Below are 25,631 nucleotides of genomic sequence, written 5' to 3' on the forward strand. Positions count from 1 at the left end.
GAAGTAAAATACTTCTATACTGTTGAAGTTTTGACATAGTTAGAAATACCATAACAAAGAGGGAGACCTTACTGTGTGTTCAGTAACAAGATTGTTTTCTTCAAATGCTTACCATGTTTTTCTTCCACCTCATGCTTCTTCTCTCCATGGAGTTGCGGATAAACGGCCCCTTTTTGTACTGCGGCATGGAGCTGTCACTGTCGCTGCGGTTCAACTGAGCACAAAACACAAGCACACAAGGTCAGCTTAAACTGTCACAAAACACATACAAGTATTCAACTAGACAGGATTAATTTGGGAAGAAAACTGTTGTGAATGGTAGTTGCTCAACCTGCAATGTCATTGGATACTCACTTTGCAGATAATACACAAGTTCTGATTTAAAACTGTTCTGATCGGTAGTCTGATTGGCCCAAGAAATAACGTCATTGGATGCCCACTTTGCAGATAATTACCAAGTTTTATCAAAAACTGTTTTGATTGGAAGTTGTACAGGAAGTTATGTGATTGGTTACTGACCTTGCAGACATACTGCCCTGACTGTTTGTTGACGCGGTTGCCAGGTGAGAATGTTTTGGAGCGGACGATCGTGCTGTTCCTCAGCGGGTCGCTGCGCTTGGCCCTGCCTTTGTGGACAGCATCGTCTGGGGACAGCAGCTGTTCTGTGTTGGTCTCCTGCAAAATGGTCAGTGGAAACAAGTCAGTTACTACATCTATTGTATTAGGTAGGTAGACACACAACAAAGGCTTTCCTACTAGCTAAAGGCTACGAACTGGTTTCTCCGCCAATAAAAAAAATGCTATCTCATGTATCTTGAACATCTCAAAACATATAGAACTTATCTAAGTACAACTATTTATAACTAATTCAGCCGTCAACTGTAGTACATTCACTTAAAAGCTAACTCTAGTGAGAGAACTAGTGTAAAAAAAGCCGTAACTCACCTTATCACACATTATAATATCGTCTAACGTGGGCTGGGTCCCCATCTGCGCCTGGCTGCCCGGCGTTGGCGTGTCTGTTTCCCGCGACGGGGAATTCTCCTCCTGAGTGAACCTCTTACAGTCCTGCGGTGTCGGTGTGTCGCTGCCTCCCCTGGGGGTGAGTGTGTCGTCTAAACCAGCCTGCAGCACTTCCTCGATGATCTGCAAGGGGGAGCTTCTGTGCAGGGAGTTGTCCTGTTCCTGTGTGGCTGCCACGGCGTCCTCCTCTGCGATGGTGGGGTGAGGCCTGCTCACTTCACTACCGACCGAGTCCGACTGCTCAGCTGGCTCCTCCAGAATCTGTAGAAATGATGAAAGACAAAACATTTTGGTCATGGGTGCGATGAAGGTTACTTCATAAGCAATTGCAATTTCTTTTCCAATGACTTCATCCACTTTGACTGGATTTTTGGTAGAACCAGGATAACAGGTATGACTGACATTGATTAAATTTCTTCTGTACCATTTATAACATCAGACATGTACAATACCATCTTGCCAAAAACTGAACAAGAAATAACAAAATTAGACTTATCTGCATGTTGCAAAATCTTCTGGCAACTAAGTCTTTTTTCTATGCAAGCAAGACTGAGAAAGAGGACATAAAATTCAACTATAGTAATCAGAAAATTACAAGATATTGTATCATCCCTTCAATAAAAGCATACTAACCACGGGAGTGGAGGTCTGCGGACAGTCGGACAGGGACCCCCCGCTGCACTTGCGGCTCTCGCACTGCAGGAACTTGAAGTTGAGGAGGTTGTACCACCGTACCGTGCCCGCCGGTCCGCACGTGGCATCAAAGTCTGCCAGGCTGATCTGGGCACAGCCCTGCAGTAACACAAGTTTGGTTTGTTTATTTGTTTGTTTGTTTGAACGAGCCTTAAGTTATTCATTAAAAAATCAAATTGCCTTACTAGCGTCTTTAATTGAAGTCATGAGGGAAGTGGTACAAAGGTACAGATTATATGATCCAGCAAAAAACTTTTCACCAAAAATCAAAATGGTATTACAAATGTAATGTAGTCACATTATGTAAGTCTTTTTGATGCACCAAGCATACATGTGTTTGTATATTGGTAAAAGACATAACACAAAGGCTAAACATTTTGAACTTCTACCAAGGCTCATCACTGATCCCATAACAGAGACTCAGGTTTTGCTGGCACAATTTACCTGAAGAAAGATGGATGAGATAAATGTACAAATTTATTAGGAGTTCCATACCTTGGTTAAATATTTAACTCCTACATACAGTTACAACAGTAGGTCAAGTTTAAAGACAATCCTCACCAGACAGTCCTCTTCCTGATCGCTGCCGAGAGCCCAGATGTGCATCTGCAGCGTCTTGGTGTAGAGCGTGTTCTCCATCACGGGCAGCGAGAACAGCTCGTTAAACACAGGGTTGGCAAGGTCAGAGGTTGACTTGGTGGCAAAGGTGAAGTTGGCGTTGGGTGGGCAGGGCAGCAGGGCCGCACGGACACAACTGTGGACAGCACAGGATAAGGGACAGTTAGACCTGTACTACAATGTAGTACTCACCTCTGCATCATGCCACTGTCACATAGTCAACAAGTTTAGGACGTATTTGTTTATTGCCAGAAGGTCGCCGATTTTAAGAATCGCCAGAGACTCAAGAGTATTTTTCACTTAAAAATCTACTCCATCACATCGGACGGGGCTCTGGGACATGTGAACATTAGCCACTCTCTAAAAATCGTGTCATGTTTGAGAGAACTGCCCAAAATATCATTCAGGGCTGTCGGCTGATAGATTTTCTTGTTGTGTAACTGGAATGATTGATTTGATTGATTGTAACAGGGGCATAATTTTTCATTTTCAACTAATAATGCACCACTTTATCTTTAGCTTAAAATTCTCAGCAAAATGTTTTGAAGTAAAGAACATGTAACATAGTACTCACATCTGGTTGCCCTGCTCCACGTTTAATGCTGAGAGGTTACGGATCTGTTCCACTCTGATGCTTAACTGGCCTTCTGTGAAGTCGTACTTGAGTCCTACTTGTACTTGTGCTGATTCTAGGTTAATCTCATTGTCACAGAACACCTCGTCAATCTCTCCCGGCCTGCAACACAAACAGCACAAAATTAGCAACAAGACTCATCCGTCTTAACATGATAATGATAATGAATAGTGTTGGTTTTTACGTGAAAGTCTTGGAAATCAATTTACAACAACCAATATGCAGACAATCAAAACATTCAAAATATATACAAGTATGTAACTTATATGTATGGACTAGCTTGTTGTATAGGTTATTTGTTTTTGTAGAAAGATATGTTCATAGAAACTGAAAAAAGTGCCCTCTGGCAGAACCTCAAAAACTGCACTGCAGAAACACACAGACTCCCTTGTGGTGAAATGATGGGTATGATGATAGGTACTTAAATGATGGGTACTTAAAGCACCTTTTCGTGGAAGCCTCAAAGACACCGCTGTCGCCAGCGACAGACTCGTCCGAGATGGCAGCGGAGACGCTGCGAGGATTTCCTGCGGACAGGTGGGCGGACTCCTCTGACTCCGGGAAGTCCACACCTTGGGAGGGAGGGAACGAATGAGCATTCAGAAAGACAAAAAACATGTAACTGTATAATGGCACTCCACTGAGCAAGGGTGATACTGTTACTGTTTTCTTATTGGACACCCAGAATGAAGTGTTTAAAAATTTTATCCAAGACCTACTGTGGTGCTGAACTACATGTAGGCTTTAAACAATGCCTGGGGTCATGATATACAATGGTCAGGTGTGACAGGTTGTTTTTTAACCCGCTTCTGCTATGTACCTGGGAAGCAGGTGTGTTCCGCCGAAGGACTTTTTGAACAATATAGGTACAGACAGCCATTTTCAAATAATTGCAATGTACATAGTTCCTCACCTGCTATACCCTCACTAATAGGACTCAAGGGACTGTTGATAATGTTGTTAATGTCCATGGGTCGCGAGAAGTCCAGTTCCAAGTCTGTGCTGCACCCGACAGTTCTCGAGGAGTCTGTGTTCGTGTTCGGGCAACTGTTCCCGTTTGACGCGTTTTCCAAGTTTGCCTGAGACTCCATCAGTCTGAGTTCCGCAAGCTTAGCTTCCACCTGCGATTGGTCGAACTCCCCGCCCACCGCAGGAAACAAGTCTGTCGCGCCGTTGTCCGCTCCGGAGGGAGACCCAGGCGGCGAGAGGGAAGATAACGAGGAACGCGGTGATAACGAGGTCAACGACTTGGGCGTGTCGTTTGGTTTGCTATTAATTTGAAGAGTTGGTCCCTGGGAAATGGGTGTGTCCGTGGAGGAGGCTCCAGACACCTGGTTCTCATGAATGGGGGAAATCGATGTTCGGAATCTCTCGATAAATCCTCCTTGTAACAGACCCTCCACCTACAAGACACAAAAATACAATGAAATCAAACTATTACACACAACAGGTGACATTCAAGAACTTGGAATACTGTCTCTATATTCATGTCTGCAAACATGGCAACCTGAGAAATAATAAACATCAAGTGCTACATGTATTCATACACAACATCCTGTTATATCATGTTGCAATATATGTACATGTATAAAGCTGAATGAACTAGACAATATTCAAACTTATTGGAAAGACTTTAAAAATGCTGCAAAATGTGTTAAGAACCTTATTCAAGTCTGAAAGTCACTCTGAATTTTGGCCAGAATCCAAAAACATTATATATATATACACACTAAACAGAGTTTGCTTCAAAGTACTGTTGTCCAAAGAGATCTTTGCTTTGAACACTCAACATTGAGAGACCACTAACAAAGTTAAGTTTTCCTGACATACCTCTTGAGGGTTAACGTTGGGTAACCTAAATTCGGGATTTTTCCGATAATGGTTGACTAAAATCAATCTAGCAGAACAATAAACCATCCTTTTTTTCTATAATTCTGTCAGTATCATGTACTATCTTTGCACTAATCATGTATATGGTAGATTTTGTCTCTAGTCGTGCTGACACCATAATATTTCAACTTGAAACTACCGTCCGCCGCACGCACAATTACGGTGCTGTCGGACAGGGGGGCACATTAATTCGGGAGAGAAGATTCGTCTTGAATATCTTACCGCTAATCACATTTTATACAGCAGCTATTCGTTCCATCCTTGGCTTGAGGAGAGTGCTATGGATATAGACGTGTCCAAGTAAAAAAAAATACACGAAAAAACGGCCGTACCGCACACATCAGGCATTCAATTACATCCCGTTTGTTGAGTCGGTAGAACGTCACTCAAAGTCGATCCCCACCGTCATGGCAACGTGTACATTATTCATGGCAAGTTAGCTGGATGCCGTAGCAATGGTTATACTACTATGTCCATGTGTTCCTTGTTGTGTTAGGAGCAAACTTTGAGGAAAATATCGTCCTCAGTCCACAATCACACGCAACATTTAGACAAAAAAGTGTTCCTCACAAACCTTTTGTCGTCTGCTTGACGACATGATTCTGGGTAACAATATGGCGGCGGGAAAAAAAACGTGCCGTAGGTTGTAGCAACAAAGAGGAGTTTTGATGATTGATCACACTTAGAATCCAGTTGCAGGTTAGCAAAAGAGATTGTAATAAGTTGTCTTGTAAATAATTGTGTTTAGCAGGCAGGAGATGTGACATTTGTCTTATAAACCAGCGAACAACCGTGCAGTGTGAGTCTCCCACGAAGCCCCCAGACTCTGTCAATAAGGGACGGAGAGTTTTTGACGTCGCCAACTTCTAATGCATGGTTATCGAAGCTTTTCAGACAGTGTTCTGAATGCGTTAGTCTGTCAAGTTTGCATTTCTAGCGGTATTACTGATGTTGCATCTACCACATATCCCTAAATACCCCGTTTTCGAAAAATCCCGAATTTAAGTACCCCACGAATTTATGTTACCCAACGTTAACAACAGAATGAATCACACTGAAACATTAAACAGGCAAGCAATGCTGTACCTTTTGGTTGAGGTCTCTGAAGCTGATATCGTTCTGCGGAGCTCCGTAGATGTCGGTGAAACTGAGGGAGCTCAGCGAGCCTTTACTGGACGCGGCAGAGAGGGAACCTCGACTGGACGCGTTACTTAAGGACCCTCTGGACGATCCCGAGGAAATGGACAGCGTACTTGTTGAAATGCTGAAAATGGAGACAGGGCGGTTTAATACAATATCTATTTTCATGTGCTGAAAGTTAATCTGAACTTATGTAAACGAAGGCTAGGCATCCAGGAAAACGATGGTTGTACATGCTGGAGTACAGCCTTCTCTTACCAATAGTGCACTTCATATCAGATGTGTCATTGCATAAGGTCAATGTTTCAGCTATTAAAATTTTCATTTTATTGTTTCCACTGACATGAAGCTATACTTCTTGCTGGGGTACTGTAAATCTGTTAACCTTCGTGGTAGTTCAATTTCCACTGTGACCTCTCCACTGCAAATTCATGACACCAGGAAAATGTCTCTCTTGTACATGTATGACTACAGAATTGTTTCAACTGCAAATGTAAGCCACAAGGAAAACCTCCTTTTTCCTCCTGCCGCAAAATAAAACCACCGCAAAAGTAAATAAAGTTACAGCATCTCTCGACTCCTACCTCTTGATCTGTGTTTCCAGGTAAGTGAGCAGTCTTGTGGCTTCCTGCAGCTGCTGCAATAGAGTGTTCCTCTTCTCTTGTAACTTTAACCTGCAGTAAAACATGTTGGTTTCATGACATATCTATCGTTTTGTACAATTCTCCTTAACTAGGGCAGCACCCTCAGTGTCTGAGCCATTGCTCTTTAGGCAGGCTTTGGGAAAAGAAGCATATTTATGGGCTAAAAACATGCTAAATCATGAGAGGTTTAAAGAAATAATGAATACTGAAGACAAGATCTGGTATGTGTTAGCCTCACAAGTTAAGACAATTTTCCTACCAAGCCCACAACAAAAATATCCTCACCTATCAGATATGACCCTGTTTGACATCTCCTTTGCATTGTTCAGTTCCTCCTCTAGGTGGCGCTTCTTATCCGCCAGCTTTTCCCGGTCCTCCTCGGTCCTTTTCCGAGGGTTGACACTCTTCAGCTCCTTCAGGAGCTTCTCCTTCTCGGAGATGAGCAGCAGCCGGTCCTTGTCACAGTCGGCGACGCCCGGTAACACCTGGTCGTCGATCTCTGACAGGTCCGTTTGTAATCTAGCGACTCTGGAGAAGAGAAATTCCAGGTACAAGAGATGAATTTTTGCAAGACATAAGAACAGGAAATCGTAACTCTTTTGTAGTGATTTGTGTATAAAATGTATATGCAACCTAAAATTTCCTTCCGTTTAATCTGTGAAATGACCAAAGCAGATCATTCAACATTTCATACCATTCAGAACAGTTAATTTTGATGACAAGTGCCTGCCTGCCTGGCCTATACTGCAAATCGTGATCTGGCCACTAGGGGGCTCTCATGACATGGCTAATACATCTCCTTAAAGATTGTGAATGACCACAAGTAGCAGTGGAGGAAATGTACCTTCTCTTGGCTTCATCGTACTGTAGCCTGAGCCGTGCTCTCTCTGCTAGCTTGGCACCAAGTGACTGGAATGACTGAAACAGAAGAGGAAAAAACTTAAAAATACCAACATTGAGTGGTGCGAAAATCACTTGGCATTTCCCTCCATCTATTTATAATATGGTCATAGAACTATTGGTGATGAATTCTAAAAAATAAAACCTAGTACGTAGTTCTCTTCATCCAGTTGTTGTGGATCTAGGTTTGCCATTGTGTTGAACAGAGTTTTCTAATTTATCCCTTACAAAAATATGAAGATATAGTTTGTGTCCTGAAAATACACCCTGCTACAGAAACAGCTAGGAAACTTGGTGACCTATGTGGCACTCGTCACTACAAGGTGAACAACAACATCATAAGCGTCCTGACCTCTCCTGTGACGTCTGTCTGCGACGCTGTGTTGGACCTGGCGGCGAGCGAGCTGCTGCTGTCGTACAGGTTCAGGGAACAGCTGCTGGCCTGCAGGTTCTCAGCGCTGCCCCGGAACAGCTCCTTCAGACGTGCCAAGGACTGCATCAGGTCCGCCTTCTCCTTCTCCCGCAGAGTCAGGTTCTTCTGGATCGCTCGCAGCTCCTCCATGATCGCCTGCGCCTCGTCGCGCTGGTAGTTACCGTGTCCGTCCACCATCTTTGCTTCAACTCTGCAGGAACAAAACACCAATGGCAATCAGATGCTAGGAGTCCCTCAAAAACTGTCCCCTTTCAATAGACTGCTGGCATAGAGCCTGAAGAAATGTTACCATTTCCATTCACCATCTTCGCTTCAACTCTGAAGAGAGCAAGTGGAAAAGGAAATGCTTTTTTCATCCAGTTCAGCTTATGAGAAGCTAGTCATCCTCAGTCTGGTCATGCTATCATGTTAAGTATCTACAGGTTAACCTTTGACAAGAAAATTCTCCCAATGAACAATGGACTAAGACTTAATTTCCTATCCCAAGTACCCCAACTATTTCATGTCAAATGAGCAACAACAGCAACAACTGTCAACCTTCTGGTCTAAACTAAGGGTCGCTAACCGTGAGATTTTTTCCAATACACCAATGTTGAAATTGTTTAAAAAGGTAATCGATCTAAGTCAGGCAGGGACATCATTTGAGTTCTTGTTCATGTCTTCCTCAGTTGTCACCCAGAAATTCCAAGACAGACAATCTTCAAGAGAATCAAGACCAAGTTGTCAGCGAGCAAACGGCTTGGCTCAAGAACATGCACTAATCACTCAAGCTGTGGTGCCCACAAAATTTGTGACCCTGTCATCATGAGATGCTAAAGCTCTGGCAGAACAGAGTGCACTGCACTGAAGAACCTAACATACCAGGGCATCATGCACTGACACATATACCAGTACATACTTCCTATACTTTCTTCATTGGAGTCTGACTACGTCAGAAACAACACTAGTCTAGAATGGCAGACTCAACAAAGTTTCCAAACAGAATGTAATGCAAGCTCTACACAATGGAAATATGCCGAGACGTAAAAGTCAGAGATTTAGAACATGTTACTCACGCTTGTAGTGTGTCCACCCCCTTCTGTTTGTAGTACAGCTCCGACCGCATCTGGTCCACCTCTCGTTTGAGTCTCCCAACCTGTAGATCAATCAATTAATCAATAAATCAATAAGTCAATCAATCAATTTGGCAGACTTCTGGGTTGATATTAGACAATAGTTAAACAGTTAGAAGCTTATCATCATTTCAAGTTTAGAAAGCTGACAGAATTGCATTTACAATAAAAAATAAGTAAAAAAACGAATCCGTTTTTTTAAAACTAGACATTTTTGACGATTGTGTTTGAGAAACCAGTAATCCAATTTGTGATGTCTTACGAAACCAAACTACTGAATTGTAACCCATAAGAGGCTGAAATGCTGATGTCAGGTAGGCTTTCTGTCCTGCCTGTGAGACCTTGATCACACATGTGGCATTGTTGACAACTTGCGCCCAAATCTGCCATAATCAACATTTCTATCCTCAGAATTCTGACACCTATTCTCAGTCAGCACAGTGGGAAGGGAGTCGGACCTACACACGGTGACATTTCTGATTTACACTGAGTGACGCCATTTGAGCCACCTTCCAAAAAACGTGAGGTTACTTCTGGCCACTTCACGTTCTAATTACACAGAAAGTTGTCCTGTCACAGCTGTTTTATTTACATGTCTAGAGCGCTTTACTTTTGTCACTCAAAGTGCAGGGAGCCAAGAAGCATGTAACGTACACCTAAAAATCCTTCTTTAAGGAATCCTTTTGCCCCAGTGACACAGAAGTAGCCTTCATCTGTAAAGTGCAGTTTTCTTCAGTTCTAGTCCCCACCCTTAGTAAGAAATGTGGTAGCCAATGTTTGTATTGTGTTCAAGGTCACACAGGGGTCACTTCCATGGGAGGTCATACAAAGTTCATGAAGAATAAACCAGTCATTCAGCCTGTTTCTAAACACCCAAAATCTTTCCTCTAACCTCTCATGCTGATGAAAAAGCAGAGAATTGGTTATTTCTGATGGACTAAGGCCACACCAATTCATTTCGTTGTTTCACTGACATTTTAGAAGCCAAAGAAGAGGACAAGATAAAAGCAGAGTGAAAAGGCTGAGAAGAAAACTTAATTCTACTACATGTATATTCACTCCCTGAAATCGTGGGCATAAGTTGGACCTTAGGTTCAAGTTAATCATCATGTGCTGAGTTATCTTTTTTTTCAATCAGAGAGCCATCTAATTAGATTTGTTTGAATCATAAGGAAATACTGTCTTTTTGTCCCTAGTTCATAGAGAAAGTATTTTGTGCTGGCATGTTTGACAACCAGCCATGTTTACTGGAGCATAGCAGTTTTGACCTTGGCATTGTAGTTGTCACATCCCAACACACCACCTGCAGTTGTAATGAACTTTTGAAGAAGTAGGCATCTTTGGTTCCTTCAATGCAAGCCAAAAAGTACACATTACAGTTGGAAAGGGCAACTTATGTTGATGGGCGGGACCTGACCAATTGAATAAAACTTGCCCTACTGCACTTAACGGGCCAATGTCCAACTTTTGATCATTCAAGACAGGGGTTTCGCTACTAGCGTAGAGTGTGCCATGCATTAGGTTCAAACCCTGGCCGGGTCATACAGAACTGTATACTTTATCTGTTTAGCACTCAGCACTTATGGGAAAGAGCATGACCATGGGAGTTGAAAGCACTCCCTGCTCCTACACATTGGAAGGATTCTGACTTACCCGTGTTCTGGCTGTGGCCACCTCTGCCTTGAGCAGGTCAGGGTCATACTTGGTGCTGGCTGTCGATGAGGAGGAACACACTGGAGGGAAACAGCAAAAGCACAGGTTACATACAGATACACATTTTCTCATACAAAAAGTATCAATGCTACAAAATTTCGCAATATTACAATACCTTATGTTTATCGATTTATAATCTTCAATTGTCTAAAACTGGTTGAACTTTATAGTTCTAACAAAAGTCGTTGAGACATTGTACTTTCATAAGGGATATGCTATTTCTTAAAATAATCTTTCATGGGAGCCTAATAACTTAAGATAGTTATTATGCGGAACAACCAGCTTAAGTGTGGGGACAGTACACAAGGAGCAGAGAGAGAGACAAACTTACTGTTTACTCTTTTGCTGGACCTTATAACACAACAGGGCTCAGGTCTCTACTTATCAATAACAATGGTTCTATTGTGTGCAGCAAAGGTGAGACAGGTGTTTTCTGAACACAGGTATGTCCGGTAACAAAAATGACAAACAAGGTTTCTTTCGTAAATCATGATATACATAAAGGCTAACATTGTACTGGTGAGAAACATGATCTGACAAAATGACAACTTGGTCATAAATTTTGCGGACTAAACCTTCAACTACATGGATGAACTACTGACTTCTTGGGCCATTTTATCCCCAGCTTTAAAAAGTATCAGTGGAAATCTTCAAATGACTTGAGAGCAATGATAAACTTGCATGGGATCATCTCAATTATTGTGGTTTTACGAATGAATTTAGCTTACATTGTCATTGTCATATATTGTATTGTTAAGAGATGGACTGACTACATTAGGGACGACTTTCCCTCCTCAACCTACACAGTATTACCCCACAGGACAGAGGCACCTTGATGGTTTGCCAACAGAGATTGAAAAATTGCACAAGGTTGTTTAATTGTGTGAAATTGGACATCTTGTTTATATCAGCTGCTCACCTGTCTATTGTTAACTAATACCTGTGTAAACCTTGCCAAGGTCCAAGCTATTAGTTCTTTGCATGATCCAGTAAAAAATTTTAATCCCCTCGGACCTTCTCTTGGACTAAAATCTCAAGGTAGAGATGCAAGGTCATAGATAAAAGCCTAATAAACAGGATACTCTGTGGCCTTGGGATGTCTGCATGGTATTCTATCTCTTTTCTTGTCCAGGTATTCGTAACATCGTATAAAAATCACAGATTTTATAAATGTTTGAAGTGCTATGTAGGTAAATTCCCGTTTAGCTTACTAAAAATGTAGTCATCTACTGCACTGGCTACGACAAGAAAAAAAAGACTGGCTTAATGAACCACAGTACAATACAGAGTACCCTGTACGGTATTCGGCTAGCGGAGCTTGGGTTTACAGCGGAGATTGGGGCGGGGTCGGTCTTCGGGGACAGCGGGAGGGTGGGCCGGGAAAGCTTGGACGCGCGTGCGGTGCTCGGTGGCGCGCCGATATACAGTGTCTGGCTCCCAGGGTAAATACAGAGGACTGCAACTCACTAGCATGCAGCTTGGGGGAGCAATGACATCCGGGATTCGGACTCTCGACTCAAAAGACAGGATTGCTAATGAATGGGCAATGTATGCTAAATTTTAATAATTTTCAAAAGAGGAAAGTTCTAGCCTTCAACATCTTTTTTTATTCTTTAGAATCATAACTGCACAATAAACACTTGTTCTAGTTAAACTACTACCAGTTATCAATCATTACTGGCACACGGCACGCCACGTGTAAATGCAGCCGAACAAAGGCACAACCTGTCCAGACAAAGGTTTCTGACAGGGCCACTAATTCCGGGCATTCTTCTTTTTGCCCAGGTGTCAGCGATCTTTGTGGCCCATCTGCTTGCAAACAATGGCCGACAATGCGCATGCTGTCTCCGTCGCCACTGGCACTGTGATTAGAGGGGGGTGTTGTCAACGTTCGACAGGCCATTCCAATTCAGATGAGGACGAACGTCAAGGATCAATTTTACTGAACGATTAGGAAGTCTGTACTACAAGAAAGAGATGTTCAATCTAGAGTTTCTCTCTTCCTCATCTTAACTTTCTCCCTGCTGCCTAACCCGGAAACCAGCATAAATTTGGTGCCAAATGGCTACTTTAGTAGACTGAAGGTTAAATGATGACAAATAATGACCATTCCGTAGCTTGTTCAGAATTATGGCTACCATAAGTTCTACTTATCAGTCTGATATTAAGAGGGATAATTCTTGGGAAGCAGCTACACTGCCCTATGTAATTCTTCTGTCTAGAAGTAGTGTCATGCCCCCTTCTCCCATTTTTGTCGGAGATTTTTGTCAGTGAGTTTCTTGGCCAGGTTTCACCATACCGCACATTTCTGTCCTGCCGAGCTAAGTGCATATATGCACTGGTGAGGGGGACTGCCATAATGATGGCTTAACATGTCTTAGCCCAGGAGCATTCCAAGCTGCCTCAAACAAAGGACTGCTAATAGTTAGTCCATCTGTTTTGGCAGGGGGCAGATTCCTGGCATTCTCTGTCTTTGTCGTAGGTTTGCCAGAGAAAAGAGTAAAGTAAAGAGAGTGTGGGGCAACTGTGTAATTAGTACACAAAGGCTGTGGCCACAGTGGCAAGGCTTGGCTCCAGGCCAAACAGAGAGCTGAAAGGTCTGGTCACCTGTGCATGGGTTTTACCAGCGGGTTTCATACACTCTTCTCCGTATCTACCCCAATCCATTTCTGAGGAACACATCCAGGTTAAGGTTTCTCCTTACTATAGTTGAAAGGGTGAGGAACAAGTACTCAAGTGACTAAGAAAAAGAAGCAGAGGATGACCTATCTAGAAAAAATGTTCAAACCAAAATGTTCAAAATACAGTTAGGACCCCACCAGTTTAATTTGTTTGTCCTGAATTTCTTTAGACAGCTAAATAAGGAGGTCACAATGAAAAAAGAGTCTGATGAAAGTCTGCGCCTTGGGACACAGTTTTAGGATCAAATTTAAGTTTTCCATACAGCCCTCTTGAACCTTCATACTAAAGAATGTCTGAGAACCAAGGAAATGCTTTGGCGTGGCCGAGAGAAAAAAGTATGTTCAATACATCTTTCTGCAGGTCCATAGTGAAGAAAGGGGAGGGGGTTAGGGGACAGATAACATTACTGGTCAGGCAGATCTGGGGGGCTGATAGGAGAGGGGAGTGTGCAGTGATGATTACTACTGATGTTATCTTCCACCAGGCCTGCCATGGAGGACAGTCATTAGGCACATTACTCCAGACCTGTCAGCAAGCTTCCCCCCAGGTCTAAATGTTTCCCTCAGCTCAAATGAATCTTGCTCTGGAGTAATTTAATCCAATTTCAAATCTTTTCCACTTCAAGCGCAAAGATTTCCTACTTGCCAAGATGACAGCATGGCTGGTGTACTTGTCTGTCATGAGCACAAAAATTCTGTCAGATGACAAAACGGCGGAGCAACCTAGAACCCTGTCTATCAGCAAGGATCTTAATAACTAGAGGTCACACGCCAGACTGTGTTCCGCTATTCTCCGCTCTACTCCTGACAGACACAAACCAGCCGACTGGTTATGAAACTTTTCTGTTTTTTTCTTTGCAGGAAAAAGAGCAACACTGAGGGAAGGGAGCAAATAGCAGAGAGGTATGATAGGAGAGGGGGATGGATTTATAATTATAAGTATGCAACGTTGAGGGCATATCATGTTGGCTTTGCTGCAACTGTAATAAGAGACTCTTTGAAACAGTAAAAATATCCCAATGAATGGCAAATTTCAACACCATAAATTCAATGGTCGAATCTTGGGCCAGAGAATGCACATAGTAAGACAGCACGGTCACCCATGTTACCCAGTATTGAATGAGAACTGTGATTTGTAGGAATGATGCAATACACAATGTGATAAACATGTCTTTTCAGTACAAAGAAAATACTTAAATTTGTAAGTAAGATTATACTCACAGCTTGTACTTGACCTCCAGCCATGGAGAGCGTCATTCAGGTGCTGGAACTGAAAAAAGGACAAGCAACATTTCTATCAAGTCTTCTTCACAGCTTAACAAATAAATCAAATACCTTCATTTCTATGAAAATATAGGACAATATCATTGTCCTTAGTCTGATGTCTGTCAATAATGATATAATAATAGGAACTAGCACACCACCTGTGCATTACTGTATCCGTTAAGTTCATTATCACTGGAGACACCTGTGAGATCCATAGCTAAGGATAGTCCTCTCAAATAACCAGGCAAGAGGGAACTCATGCGTTAACACTTGGTGCAACATGCCTTAAACATATGATTAACCTTCAAATTCCAACCAATGCTAACTTTACAACATTTCTCTATGGGGATTTCCTATTGAATAATCGTCAAAGACAACATTCCATCCTTGATCAAAGATACCATGACATCATGACGGCACACATGCCCAATCACATACTTCAAAAGGCCTACCGTAGATGCCAACCATGGCTTATTGCAAAATGCTAACGTTATTACTTTTCTCTGAAAGGATTTCCTGTTGAAATATCTGTGTGGAAACATTGCTTCATTGATAAGCAATGTGCTGATGTCACGTTGGGGTGTGTCCCTCTCAAGTTGCCAAACTAAGTGAAGTTGTCATCACTTTGCCACTGGACTCTTACCTCATCTTGTGCCAGCGCCAATCTTTCTTGCTTGATGTTGTAGATTTCTTGCTTACACTGGAATAGAAAGGAAGAGAGGCTTAGACTTATGTATACAGGAATCATATGACACAACGTTAATACACATAATATGTACTTACTATTTTCTTTTATTAGGAACCATGACAGAAAAGGAAAGTGAGGGCTATACCGTTCAAACTGTTCAAGGGGTTTCAGGATGATTGAAAATAAAAGGGTATTCTTGCTTTGTGAAATAACAACTAAAATAAAAAAGATGCAACACAATTTCCTGACTACCACTCCCAAAAATGTTCAATTGACTTTCTCTGTACTGTTTCAATTCCTCTAGAGGTTTGTAGCAGTAAGACTTAGGTGTCAAAATACAGCAATAGTTCCTTTAAATCCTTGCCTCTTCTTTATTGCTACCATTCGGTACACATTGTAAGAGGCAGGACCAACACTTCACCTTACAGGAGCCAAACACTGCACAGGCAAACTTTTACTCTATATCCTAGTGTGGAAAGAATGTTGTAGGGGGCAAAGACAAACTTTGACTTCACTAGATATGACACATTGAATTAGGCCATACTTCACATAACCAATTTAACTTCTTGGCTCTTGGATTTAAAGGAACCCATAGCATTTTATGAGGCTTAAAACTCAATTTCTAGTCATTGCTACACATAGTAAGTTTCAATAACGCTATACCATTACATATCGACATTAAAGGAGCAAAGATATGATGTCGTTGTGTGGTGAGAACTGATAGAAAATCCAAGCCCTAATAGACTGATCCTGACTGTCCATCACAATTAGCGGTTTGACCAATGAGAGAGCAACTGCATGTCCATCAATTTCATAAAGATTACAGCAACTAGAATATTTCCAGTTTTCAAGCCTCATGAAATGCTCTGGGTGCCTTTAAGAAAAATATTGCTAAACTAGAAGCTGAAAACAGAGTTTCAGGGAGTGAATAAAGTAAAACTGAGGTTTTCCTCCTAGCAATCTGTTTTAATTCTGACTTTTTCCTTGATTTCTACGTAAAATGTCTGAGAACCAAGGGAATGACTTGGCAGGGCCTCGGCTGGAAATGAAATGAAATACAGCAAATCCTGAGAGGTAGGATAGATGGCATACAGGGGAATTGAATGGCCAGGCATTAGGTAATTTGGTACGTTTGAGGAGTGGTCATTACCTGTAATGGGCTTGTTGTAACTACACCAGCAGGTATCCTAATTAATCAATTCTGGGCACTCAAATAGGAGCATGGCAGGAATGTTCAGCAGTCTGGGTCTCACATTATGAGACAATTGAAACTACTGTACTTTCAATTTATAGGATTACCATTATTACTGCATAATTGCATTCTTTTTTGTTTGCATAATTATCAATATAATCTGCATCTTACAATAGTTTTAAAAAAAAAAACAATTAACATTATGAGTGTTTTCTTGGGTGAGGGAAGAGGGGCAGCTCATACTGCTGGTGTGATCTGTCCTTGTGTTCTTGCACTGTACATCCTTATATCATTTTTGGTGGTAGGCTCTAGACAAAGACCTGGTATTATTTCAATATTATACCACTACCACACAATTCTTATCAAAAGTGATTCTCAAAGCAAATTTGGTCTGCTTGAATACAGGAACTTCCGACTACAACTGTTATTGAAACTTCATTTCCTGTTGTACATATTTGGTACAAAGAGTCAGTAAGAAAACACAACGTTCTTGGAGAACAAGGCCAAGCCGTGAAGGAATTCTGACAAAAACATGCATCTACTATGAGACTTGTTTAGGTAATGACGCCAGCAGATGCTTTAAAACATGATTGAATGGGACCGGCAGCTCCAGTATGGGAGGAACTTTCCTGAAATGGTCACCAATGCCTATGGAAACACCAGGCCTTGTACTGAACGGAACAGTAAGAGGTCGAGAATTCTTAAGTATGTTGGAAATGCCGGTAAGGAATTTGCGCACTCCTTTGCTAGAACTTGGAACACATTTTTTTGCAATGACTCGAAACGCAAGTGTAATTTTTGTATACACACATTCTTTTCTTAAATTCATCAAGAAATTCCCATAATATACACGGTAAGGATCGATTTAGTTTATAATTGAAGTGTAAGAAAAATTTGCATTTTTCCCACAATGATATCCTTCCGACTGATAAGGTTACATGGTTTAGTTTCAGACTATGGACAAAGCAAGAAAGCCACTAGAATAGCACATACCGGTACTCTTTTCTTGTTTCCTTCAACTGCAATCCTACAAAGCCAAAGCTAGAAATACTTTGTTTCTATGTTCTCCAGTATGCAATCCACAAAACTGAGCTTGTATTCTGTTAGCTTGCAGAAATTCCACTTTGTTGATGGTTATTTTCTGCAATCTTAGAGAATTTTCTACAATTGCAGGTGGATATTTCAAGCCTTGAAAGCTACCATTCCAGCCCGGTTGTCAGCTATTTCTCTTCCCCTTATTAGTTACATTCTTTACCGTCTCCAGCTTGCATCATTTCCGGCCTACACAGGGCCAAATGTGTTTTCCATTCCGTGGTTCCCTGTGGCATCTAGGGAATGCTCACCCTTCCTGTGACATGGTCAAGTGCGTGACGTAACACTTAGCCAAAAGCAGAACTAAGGAATGGGTAGTTCCTCAGTGTCAATTGCTTCACCATCGTTTCTTGGCTAATCGTATCAAACTAAATTAAACTCGACACAAAACTGTTCCATTTACTGGTGTTTAAGAATCAGGATAACTGTCAGAATCATGAAAACTATAATCATCCAAAAATACAATTGTGCATTTAATTCTTTTGTGCAAATTACATAGTAGCATCAACATATGAAATATACAATGATCACTACTAGCTTCATATTTCATATAAGAAAAACTTTCTAGCATAGACCTAGGGGAATTAAATATTGCAGCAATATAAGTCACTTCAATCTGTGTTGGTTTTTAAACTTCAAAAAACAGTGCTGATCAATGTCAAAACAGTCTGATCTATGAGTTGAAGAAAGTCTTGATTCAAAAGTCAGAGGAAGTGAATGTAGTCCGATACAAGTTTCCTTCGCAGCCATCTTGACCTCCTACTTCGCTTTCCTTTAAAATGTCCAAGAATGAAGGTGCGGCTAAACGAAGAAACAAAAGTAGTGAGTTTTGTTCCTTACCTCCAGCGCCTGATGCGCGGTGACCAGGTAGTCCTTAAGCATCCTCTCCTGCTCTCCTCTCCATTGCTCTCGGGGATCCTCCAATTGGTTGTTGCCGGTGTTGTGGTCTATGTAGTACACCCCCACCTGAGGGTCGTACACCTCCTCCCAACCAAAAGGTAGCTCTGTGGAAAACAAGGATCAAATATATTGTATGAATATTCCTTGATAGCATCCACATGTAAAGAAATAAAACTCAATATTCAATAACCAGCAAAGTTTTAATTCTCTAACAAAACAGAGATGCCAATAACTCACAAAATTTCAATATCTTGTCATTTTGCTACTTAGAAAGTTCCTAAAAACTTTTAAGTTCTTGAGCGCACAGTCTATCAAAGTCACGTAATTGCTTGTGTCATTCTTTGTCTCCTCAGCTAACCTTGCTTTTGTTGGCAAACTACTTCATGCCATGCCTCCTAATACATGTACATTAGCCTTTCCCTGGTCCATGGGAACTATATCAGATGTTTCACCTGTCAAAGGTCATCACAATTCCACCTGTAAACCTTTTGTTTTCTGAACAGGTACTCTTTAATGCCAAGGTCAACAGCCTGTGTACTGTTTACAGGTAAGGTCAGCAGGTAGGTGACCTTACATTCTGTAAGGGTCGTACAGGAAAAGGCTGATATAGTCGGGGCATGGCAAGAATTGCAGTCTGGCAACAAAAGAAACAAAGCGATTCCCTAGGGAACTATCCTGGGAATGCTTCCCAACACAGGAGAATGTTGCCGCTCAGGTTTCCATTCCAACCATTATAGCAACAATAGTAACTTTAGATTGTACAGTTGTAAAGGGGTGGAATGTTAGTTTACAAAAATTATGTACCGCAAAAAGTTTTTGGGTGAAACTTAGATAACTTTATTTCAAAACACAGCAAAATTTGGACTGTTATCCATGAAGATTGGAAGTCTTAATACCATATGAAATTTGAAAAAGAGAACAAAAGTTTCCCTCACCATTTCCTATGCAGTCTGCAAATGTCTGAGGTTTTGTGTGCCTGTGAAAAAAGCAACAAACAAACATTAGTCATCCCAGAAATTGTCATCACACATGGAAAAAAGGACAAATATCAACAATAGACAAACAGATATGCAGTACACAATTGCATATACATATATAGCATTCTCTTTTTCACTCAGCCAGATACCTGTGGAAAGTGCGACTGTGGTGTAAAGATTTTGTGTTCATGTTTTTATGGTGGCTAGAAATAGCAATTTCATTGTTGTTTATTAGATCTAGGTGCAGTTTGTCAGATAAAGATCTCACCTAAACTAAGTATGGCAACTATACCTAAAACATTGGAAAGATTGTTAGGCCACATTTTGGCACAAACAAACTGGTTCAAGAGATACCAGTGTGACTGTATATTATTGTTTTCATTGTTGTTTATTTATCTGAAGAAAAACATTTTCAGTAGTCATTCATACAAATATCTCTCTACCACTTTGTCATCATCATAACTGACTAAAGGCATTCATCCATGACTTGAGGATATTAGATTTGATGAAGTTTGCAAGATGCATTTCGTTACCACAAGAAACCATCACAGGGCACTTAAGAAGGTCAGCCATGAGCACCCATTCCTTACAACAAAACATCCCTGTTGAAAAGGCGCCCAGGAATTTGGTCTGTTGGGGAAGGAGAGCACAGAATGGGGGCCTGGTTTTATGTCAAGCACTTTGACACATACCAACCCCTCCCCTAGATACAACCTGAAGAACCATGGCAGCAGTGTGGCACTGTGAATAACATAATTTCTCCAGCATCCAAAACTGCTCCAAAAATGTCACCAACTCGTGTAATATACAGGATGATATAAAATCAATTTATTGGGCTATCGCAGTCTTACAATACAGTAAAACTGAATTAAAACCAATCTACAGCATGTCAAAATGTTTTCAAAAAATCAAAAAGCTGAATGGTGACATTAAAATCTTTCACACGGATGGTAAGACAAATGTACAGTCGACAAAGATCAATTTTCCGTCAATACGACAATGAAGGATTGATCCCCTGCCTGAGATGATAAAGTAGTGGATAAAAGGGGAGACACTGTTGTGGAGGTAGGGAGAACTACACTGCCCCAGGGCCACATAGTTCACATAGCAATCTGGATAAGTGTTTTCCACTCTGATCTGTTAGATCAGATTTTCTGACACAGATAAATTAGTTCATGGCTACAGCCAAAACGGAAATAGCTTTAGACCTAAAACTGAGAGTTTTCAAATCGAGCTCAGTAGTGTTATCAAAAATGGAAATGCTTCACTGGAATCCGTCAACAAATGTAGTTACGAAACAACTTGTGAGTTCATGAAAAGGCTTATACAAAAGTTTATGAAAGCAGGTTGAACTTAAAGCAAGACGAAGCTGACTGCTTTTTCAACTGCGTCTACCGGTCCTGCAGTGCAACGTCGGTACAGCTTACATACAATGTACGTTTCAAGCCAAGCATCCCTACTCTTATCCATAAGTGCGTTGGGTGCTTTAAAGTTTAACCTGTGCTTACATTGTTAGAGCTGTACTTCTCTTGTGTATGTAACAAAAAACCACAAATAAAAGTTACATGTACACTATAGTATAGATCAAGAGGAAGTTTATGTATCCCATCCAGGGACGCTGGGGCAGTGGCGGAATATTTACACTGGTCAAAGAGATGTGTTGAGTAGGCCTGGGGCCTGGAATGTGGAAACTTGGCTGGGAGTCAAAAAGCTGACATCTAGCAAACAAACAAGGCCCTTCCAACATTCCAGCCAGCAATCCCTGGGACCCTGTGTCAAACAGGTACCAACCAACAATCCCTGGGACCCTGTGTCAAACAGGTACCAACCAACAATCCCTTGGACCCTGTGTCAAACAGGTACCGAGGTACCAACCAACAATCTCTGGGACCCTGTATCAAACAGGTACCAGCCCACAATCCCTGGGACCCTGTGTCAAACAGGTACCAGCCCACAATCCCTGGGACCCTGTGTCAAACAGGTACCAGCCCACAATCCCTAGGACCCTGTGTCAAACAGGTACCAACCAATAATCCCTGGGACCCTGTGTCAAACAGGTACCAACCAACAATCCCTGGGACCCTGTGTCATCAAACAGATACCTTCGCCAACATGCAAAAAACGTATCTTTGTACTATTTCTTACAACGGATAGGCCAACGAACGTACAGAACAAAATTGAAGAGAAAAAGCCACCTCCCTCGGGCTATCTTCTACTCCAGTAATGTAGCCAGGAAACGGACACACATCAGCAGGCACGGCACCTGTTGCATACCTTCTCCAAGTGTAAGTTTACACTATCTTATATTTCCCTTGACCTTCTAGTCTGAAACAAACGGACCAAAGCCTGAGTACACTTTGTAAAAGGCAGCAATTCTTTACATCAAGGAGTTGACAAGAACACTGGCTCTAGCTATTTTTGATAGATGCACACGCACATTTAAATCATCATAATGACATTCATCAACTAAGCTCTATAGAACATCCATAAGAAGATGCATGTACAAGTTAAATGTTACCTGTATGTGCTACGGTGACAACAACTGTTACATGTAAGGAGTTTCAACCGCGTCTACACTGTCCTAGAAGACCTGTTGAGGACCCAACGCAGTCTACCTTGCACCTTGACCTTGCTCTTCCAAACACCTGGACAACCTGACTGTCTGAGCTTCACTTCTATGCAGGAACAGGTTGACATAGCTGGCTGGCTTTCTACTGCGGTACATTCCGACCCTGAAGCCAGCCGACCCTCAGATTGACCTCTAAGACAACAAATTCCTTGCTACTTATGTTCATTTAGCTCAGTCCCCTTCCTTGGCTATGGTAGCACGTGGCTATCTCAGCAGGGCAGACTTAATGTGAGAGATGTAACTGCAGATGGCTTGGACACATTCCTGTATCAGATTATATCAATGTGATAAGAGTTTTAGTTTAAATTGTGTCAGAGGTCGCGTCCTGCCCCCCTCCCACCCGATGCCACCCATGCGGAGTGTTACATGTCAGGTCGAGCAGAGCAGGGAGGGAGACGGCTCGCATACCTCCGTGCCTTTGTGTATGCCGCCAGCGCTGATAAACAGCAAACAGCCTGCTTTTTTGCCTTCATAACTGATGAATTATATGCCTCTAAAGCCACAGCTGCAGTTCTGAAGTACTGAAATACAATGTACTAAAATCTCCATGAAATGTTGTTTAGGTAGGGAGTGTGTTCTATAATCTCACAGCATCCCACAAAATGGCTTTGTGACAGTTGGTGCTTTTTGATGAGGCTTTAAAAACGTTTAAAGTTTTATGGAATATACAGTATTTCTATAACCAGTGTATACAACTCACTGTCCAAGGAAAAAGACCAAACTACATTTACAATTCTGGAAGCCTGAAACTACGACATGGGTAAGAGCGCAATATTTCTTTGCTGTTTCTCTAATAATGACAAAATGCCAGATTCAACAATCAGCTTGTCTGAATCTTGGTCTCCTCTCTTTGACATTGACGACTCTGTCCCTGACAGGCAGACAAACAAAAATGTTCATCTCTTTCCGACCTGTCCTTACGTCCTTTTAACTTCAATACCGCTGCATTCTTCCCATAATCCCCTGCTCCCGGTGTCCTCTAACCAATGACGGGTGTCCAGAACCTTGTTGCTAGAATGACTACCTTACACCAAAGTCCTGTTTTTATAACCTTGGAGAACATTCCTTCATGGCAGGTTAACAAATACCAAACAATGTTGATGTGGGGCCAATTACACACCTGTCCGCAACACGCTGTTATGTATATAACATCTTCAAAACAGACAGGACTTGTAATATATACTTTTTTATCCACAGTGCTGTAATTGCTGTGATTTCACGGTCTTAAAAAACATCATGGAAGACAGAAATTGGATAGTAAGAATGGAACCTGAAATGAAGATGATATACTGTAACCATGGAAATGATTGCAGTGGTTTAATTTAAACGTTTTGTGGCGATTGCTACACTTTGAGCTACTGTGAATATGCATTTCAAATGCATTACTAATGTACTACAGAACTGTTTCAACCACAAACTGAAAACACTGTGGAAACCTCCTCCCCCCCTCTACATCAAAATTAAGTTCCCACGAAATTAAACTCACAGTAATTGCTATCAACTTTTACTGTCCACATGCATTGGTCAAGCAAGTAGACATGTAGTGTGTTACAAAACAGGTAGTCATACTTTGAACTTCTTTGAGGTGTATTATCATTTATGTACTTTAAATGTCCAACCATCTCCTTTGCTGTTTTTATTCCTTCCACCAATGTTCCACCGTGCCAGATGGATAGTTTGCTGAGAGGGGTAGGGTAGGTAACACACGTTAAATATTTGACATACCAGCTTTGATATATCCCGCATTTTTAGAAGATCTGCCCAGAGATAAGGGGCACTCGAAATCAAGTTGTTGTTTCACGCTTGCCAAAACTGTAACATAAATCATCTTTTATGCGTATACAAAGATCATACAAAGTATTGAAATGATAGCAGAAAGCAGAAACCACAAGTATCCATGGGTGACGTTAATAACCGATGTTGTAACCATCAATAACAAATTTTAAAAAGTTTTTCGAACCGTGAAAAAAAAGAACAAACACCAAATTATCATAACAAAGACTTGGCAATAAGCAACAGGTATAAGATACCTACTGGACATACTTCAGGTGGACATGTTGGAACACGTCTTTAATCCACCCACCTTACAACCAGATAAAGGAGACAGAAAGGAATTCCGACAATGTCTAAGATGCTTAATTACTTGGAATAAGTATGGTCGTCAATTAGCAGTGAACAATGCCTTTCTCTCTGATTCTTCAGAAGTAAAATTCAATTATGACATTACCGCAAAAATCATCAGCTCACAAGGCCAACCATTCACTAAAACGTTTGAAGGATTTAAAGATGCTACTCAAGACAGACTAGCCCTTCAGCCTGTATCAAGTTTATCATAAGTTTGGAATGAGATGTAAAATAATAAGATATTTGCTCATTGAAAATGGCTTGGCTGAAAATACTACGAACAGTGTGAACTAAAACTCTTCCAAAGTAAGCACAGTAACCACCATCTTCAGTGTTACACATGACACAGACAGAACAGACCTTCCGCCTGCACTAGGTGATTTATAATCTTGAGTGAGATGTTTCACCCTTATCTGCTGGGATCATTACATTCCTATTAACACCCATAAACCTTGTGTAAACAGTGGAGGTATGGAGGGGGCTGGCCAGAGGGCCCATCAACTCTTCATAACATGACAGTCAATCTATTATTTACCCACACATTTCTGCTCGTAAAACCTGCTACTAGTTCTACCAGCCAGCCATCAAGTTCACCCTTCCGCCACAACAATGGAATTTCTTGGCTATTGAATTTAATTATTGTGAGCTAGGAGATCAAAATGAGCAGTGTCTGAGGAGAAGTCTGGAGAAGTCTGTACATTGGTACACACAGTTTCAGGGCGACGGATTCATGTTTTTTCCTTGTTTCTAAGCCCTCTGTTTTCATCTTGGCTACTTTTCAATAAGCTTTTCAGTAACCCTTTACACCTCTATCAACTTTCAGGGAAAGATAAGTGTGTATCTCCATTTGTTTACCTTGTTTTCTTAGGTGTGTGATTGCAGAGTTGTTCAATAACCCCTCTCTCAAGTTACCATGGTAACCAGGTAGGCAACAAAAGGTGTGGAATGCTGGGAATCTCCCCATATCTAATCTGTGGAAGGAGTTATGGAGTTGCTGGTATGTTGCTGCCCCAGGGATTTATGGGATGGCTGTAAAAACAGTCTTCAGCACATCATTAAACCCCCATAAATCCTGCTGGAGTGGTATGGTCCAGCGTTTCCCAGCTACAGAGAAGAGCTGTGCCAAACATTACACTTACACATTCCTTGTACTGTCTTGGAACTGTCTTGAAGACAGACAACTATCGGTACCATGGGTCAAAGCAGTAAGATACAAGCAGAAGACTTGAGTGTATTTAGAAAGTTTGCTGATGCAAAATTCCCCCTCACTTCAACGATTGCA

At 41.5% G+C, this 25,631-nt stretch overlaps 1 protein-coding gene across 2 annotated transcripts in view; it reads right to left on the reverse strand.

The window, feature by feature from the left end:
- LOC136436634 (protein KIBRA-like) overlaps positions 1 to 25,631 on the reverse strand; it is a 42,854-nt gene that overhangs the window by 3,868 nt on the left and 13,355 nt on the right. For both annotated transcript variants that reach the window (XM_066430787.1, XM_066430788.1), the window contains exons 2-20: positions 19,555 to 19,595; positions 18,560 to 18,723; positions 15,391 to 15,447; positions 14,703 to 14,751; positions 10,741 to 10,820; positions 9,031 to 9,110; positions 7,895 to 8,165; positions 7,487 to 7,560; positions 6,928 to 7,170; positions 6,583 to 6,672; positions 5,945 to 6,122; positions 3,882 to 4,371; positions 3,414 to 3,540; positions 2,909 to 3,070; positions 2,278 to 2,470; positions 1,657 to 1,815; positions 946 to 1,284; positions 520 to 675; positions 113 to 214 (exon numbers count right to left, since the gene is read on the reverse strand). In XM_066430787.1, the coding sequence (XP_066286884.1) occupies positions 113 to 214; positions 520 to 675; positions 946 to 1,284; positions 1,657 to 1,815; positions 2,278 to 2,470; positions 2,909 to 3,070; positions 3,414 to 3,540; positions 3,882 to 4,371; positions 5,945 to 6,122; positions 6,583 to 6,672; positions 6,928 to 7,170; positions 7,487 to 7,560; positions 7,895 to 8,165; positions 9,031 to 9,110; positions 10,741 to 10,820; positions 14,703 to 14,751; positions 15,391 to 15,447; positions 18,560 to 18,723; positions 19,555 to 19,595 (3,055 nt within the window). The remainder of the gene's footprint in view (positions 1 to 112; positions 215 to 519; positions 676 to 945; positions 1,285 to 1,656; positions 1,816 to 2,277; positions 2,471 to 2,908; positions 3,071 to 3,413; positions 3,541 to 3,881; positions 4,372 to 5,944; positions 6,123 to 6,582; positions 6,673 to 6,927; positions 7,171 to 7,486; positions 7,561 to 7,894; positions 8,166 to 9,030; positions 9,111 to 10,740; positions 10,821 to 14,702; positions 14,752 to 15,390; positions 15,448 to 18,559; positions 18,724 to 19,554; positions 19,596 to 25,631) is intronic.

The sequence above is a fragment of the Branchiostoma lanceolatum genome, chromosome 6 (assembly GCF_035083965.1).
Source record: "Branchiostoma lanceolatum isolate klBraLanc5 chromosome 6, klBraLanc5.hap2, whole genome shotgun sequence".
In the NCBI taxonomy this organism is placed as follows: domain Eukaryota; kingdom Metazoa; phylum Chordata; class Leptocardii; order Amphioxiformes; family Branchiostomatidae; genus Branchiostoma; species Branchiostoma lanceolatum.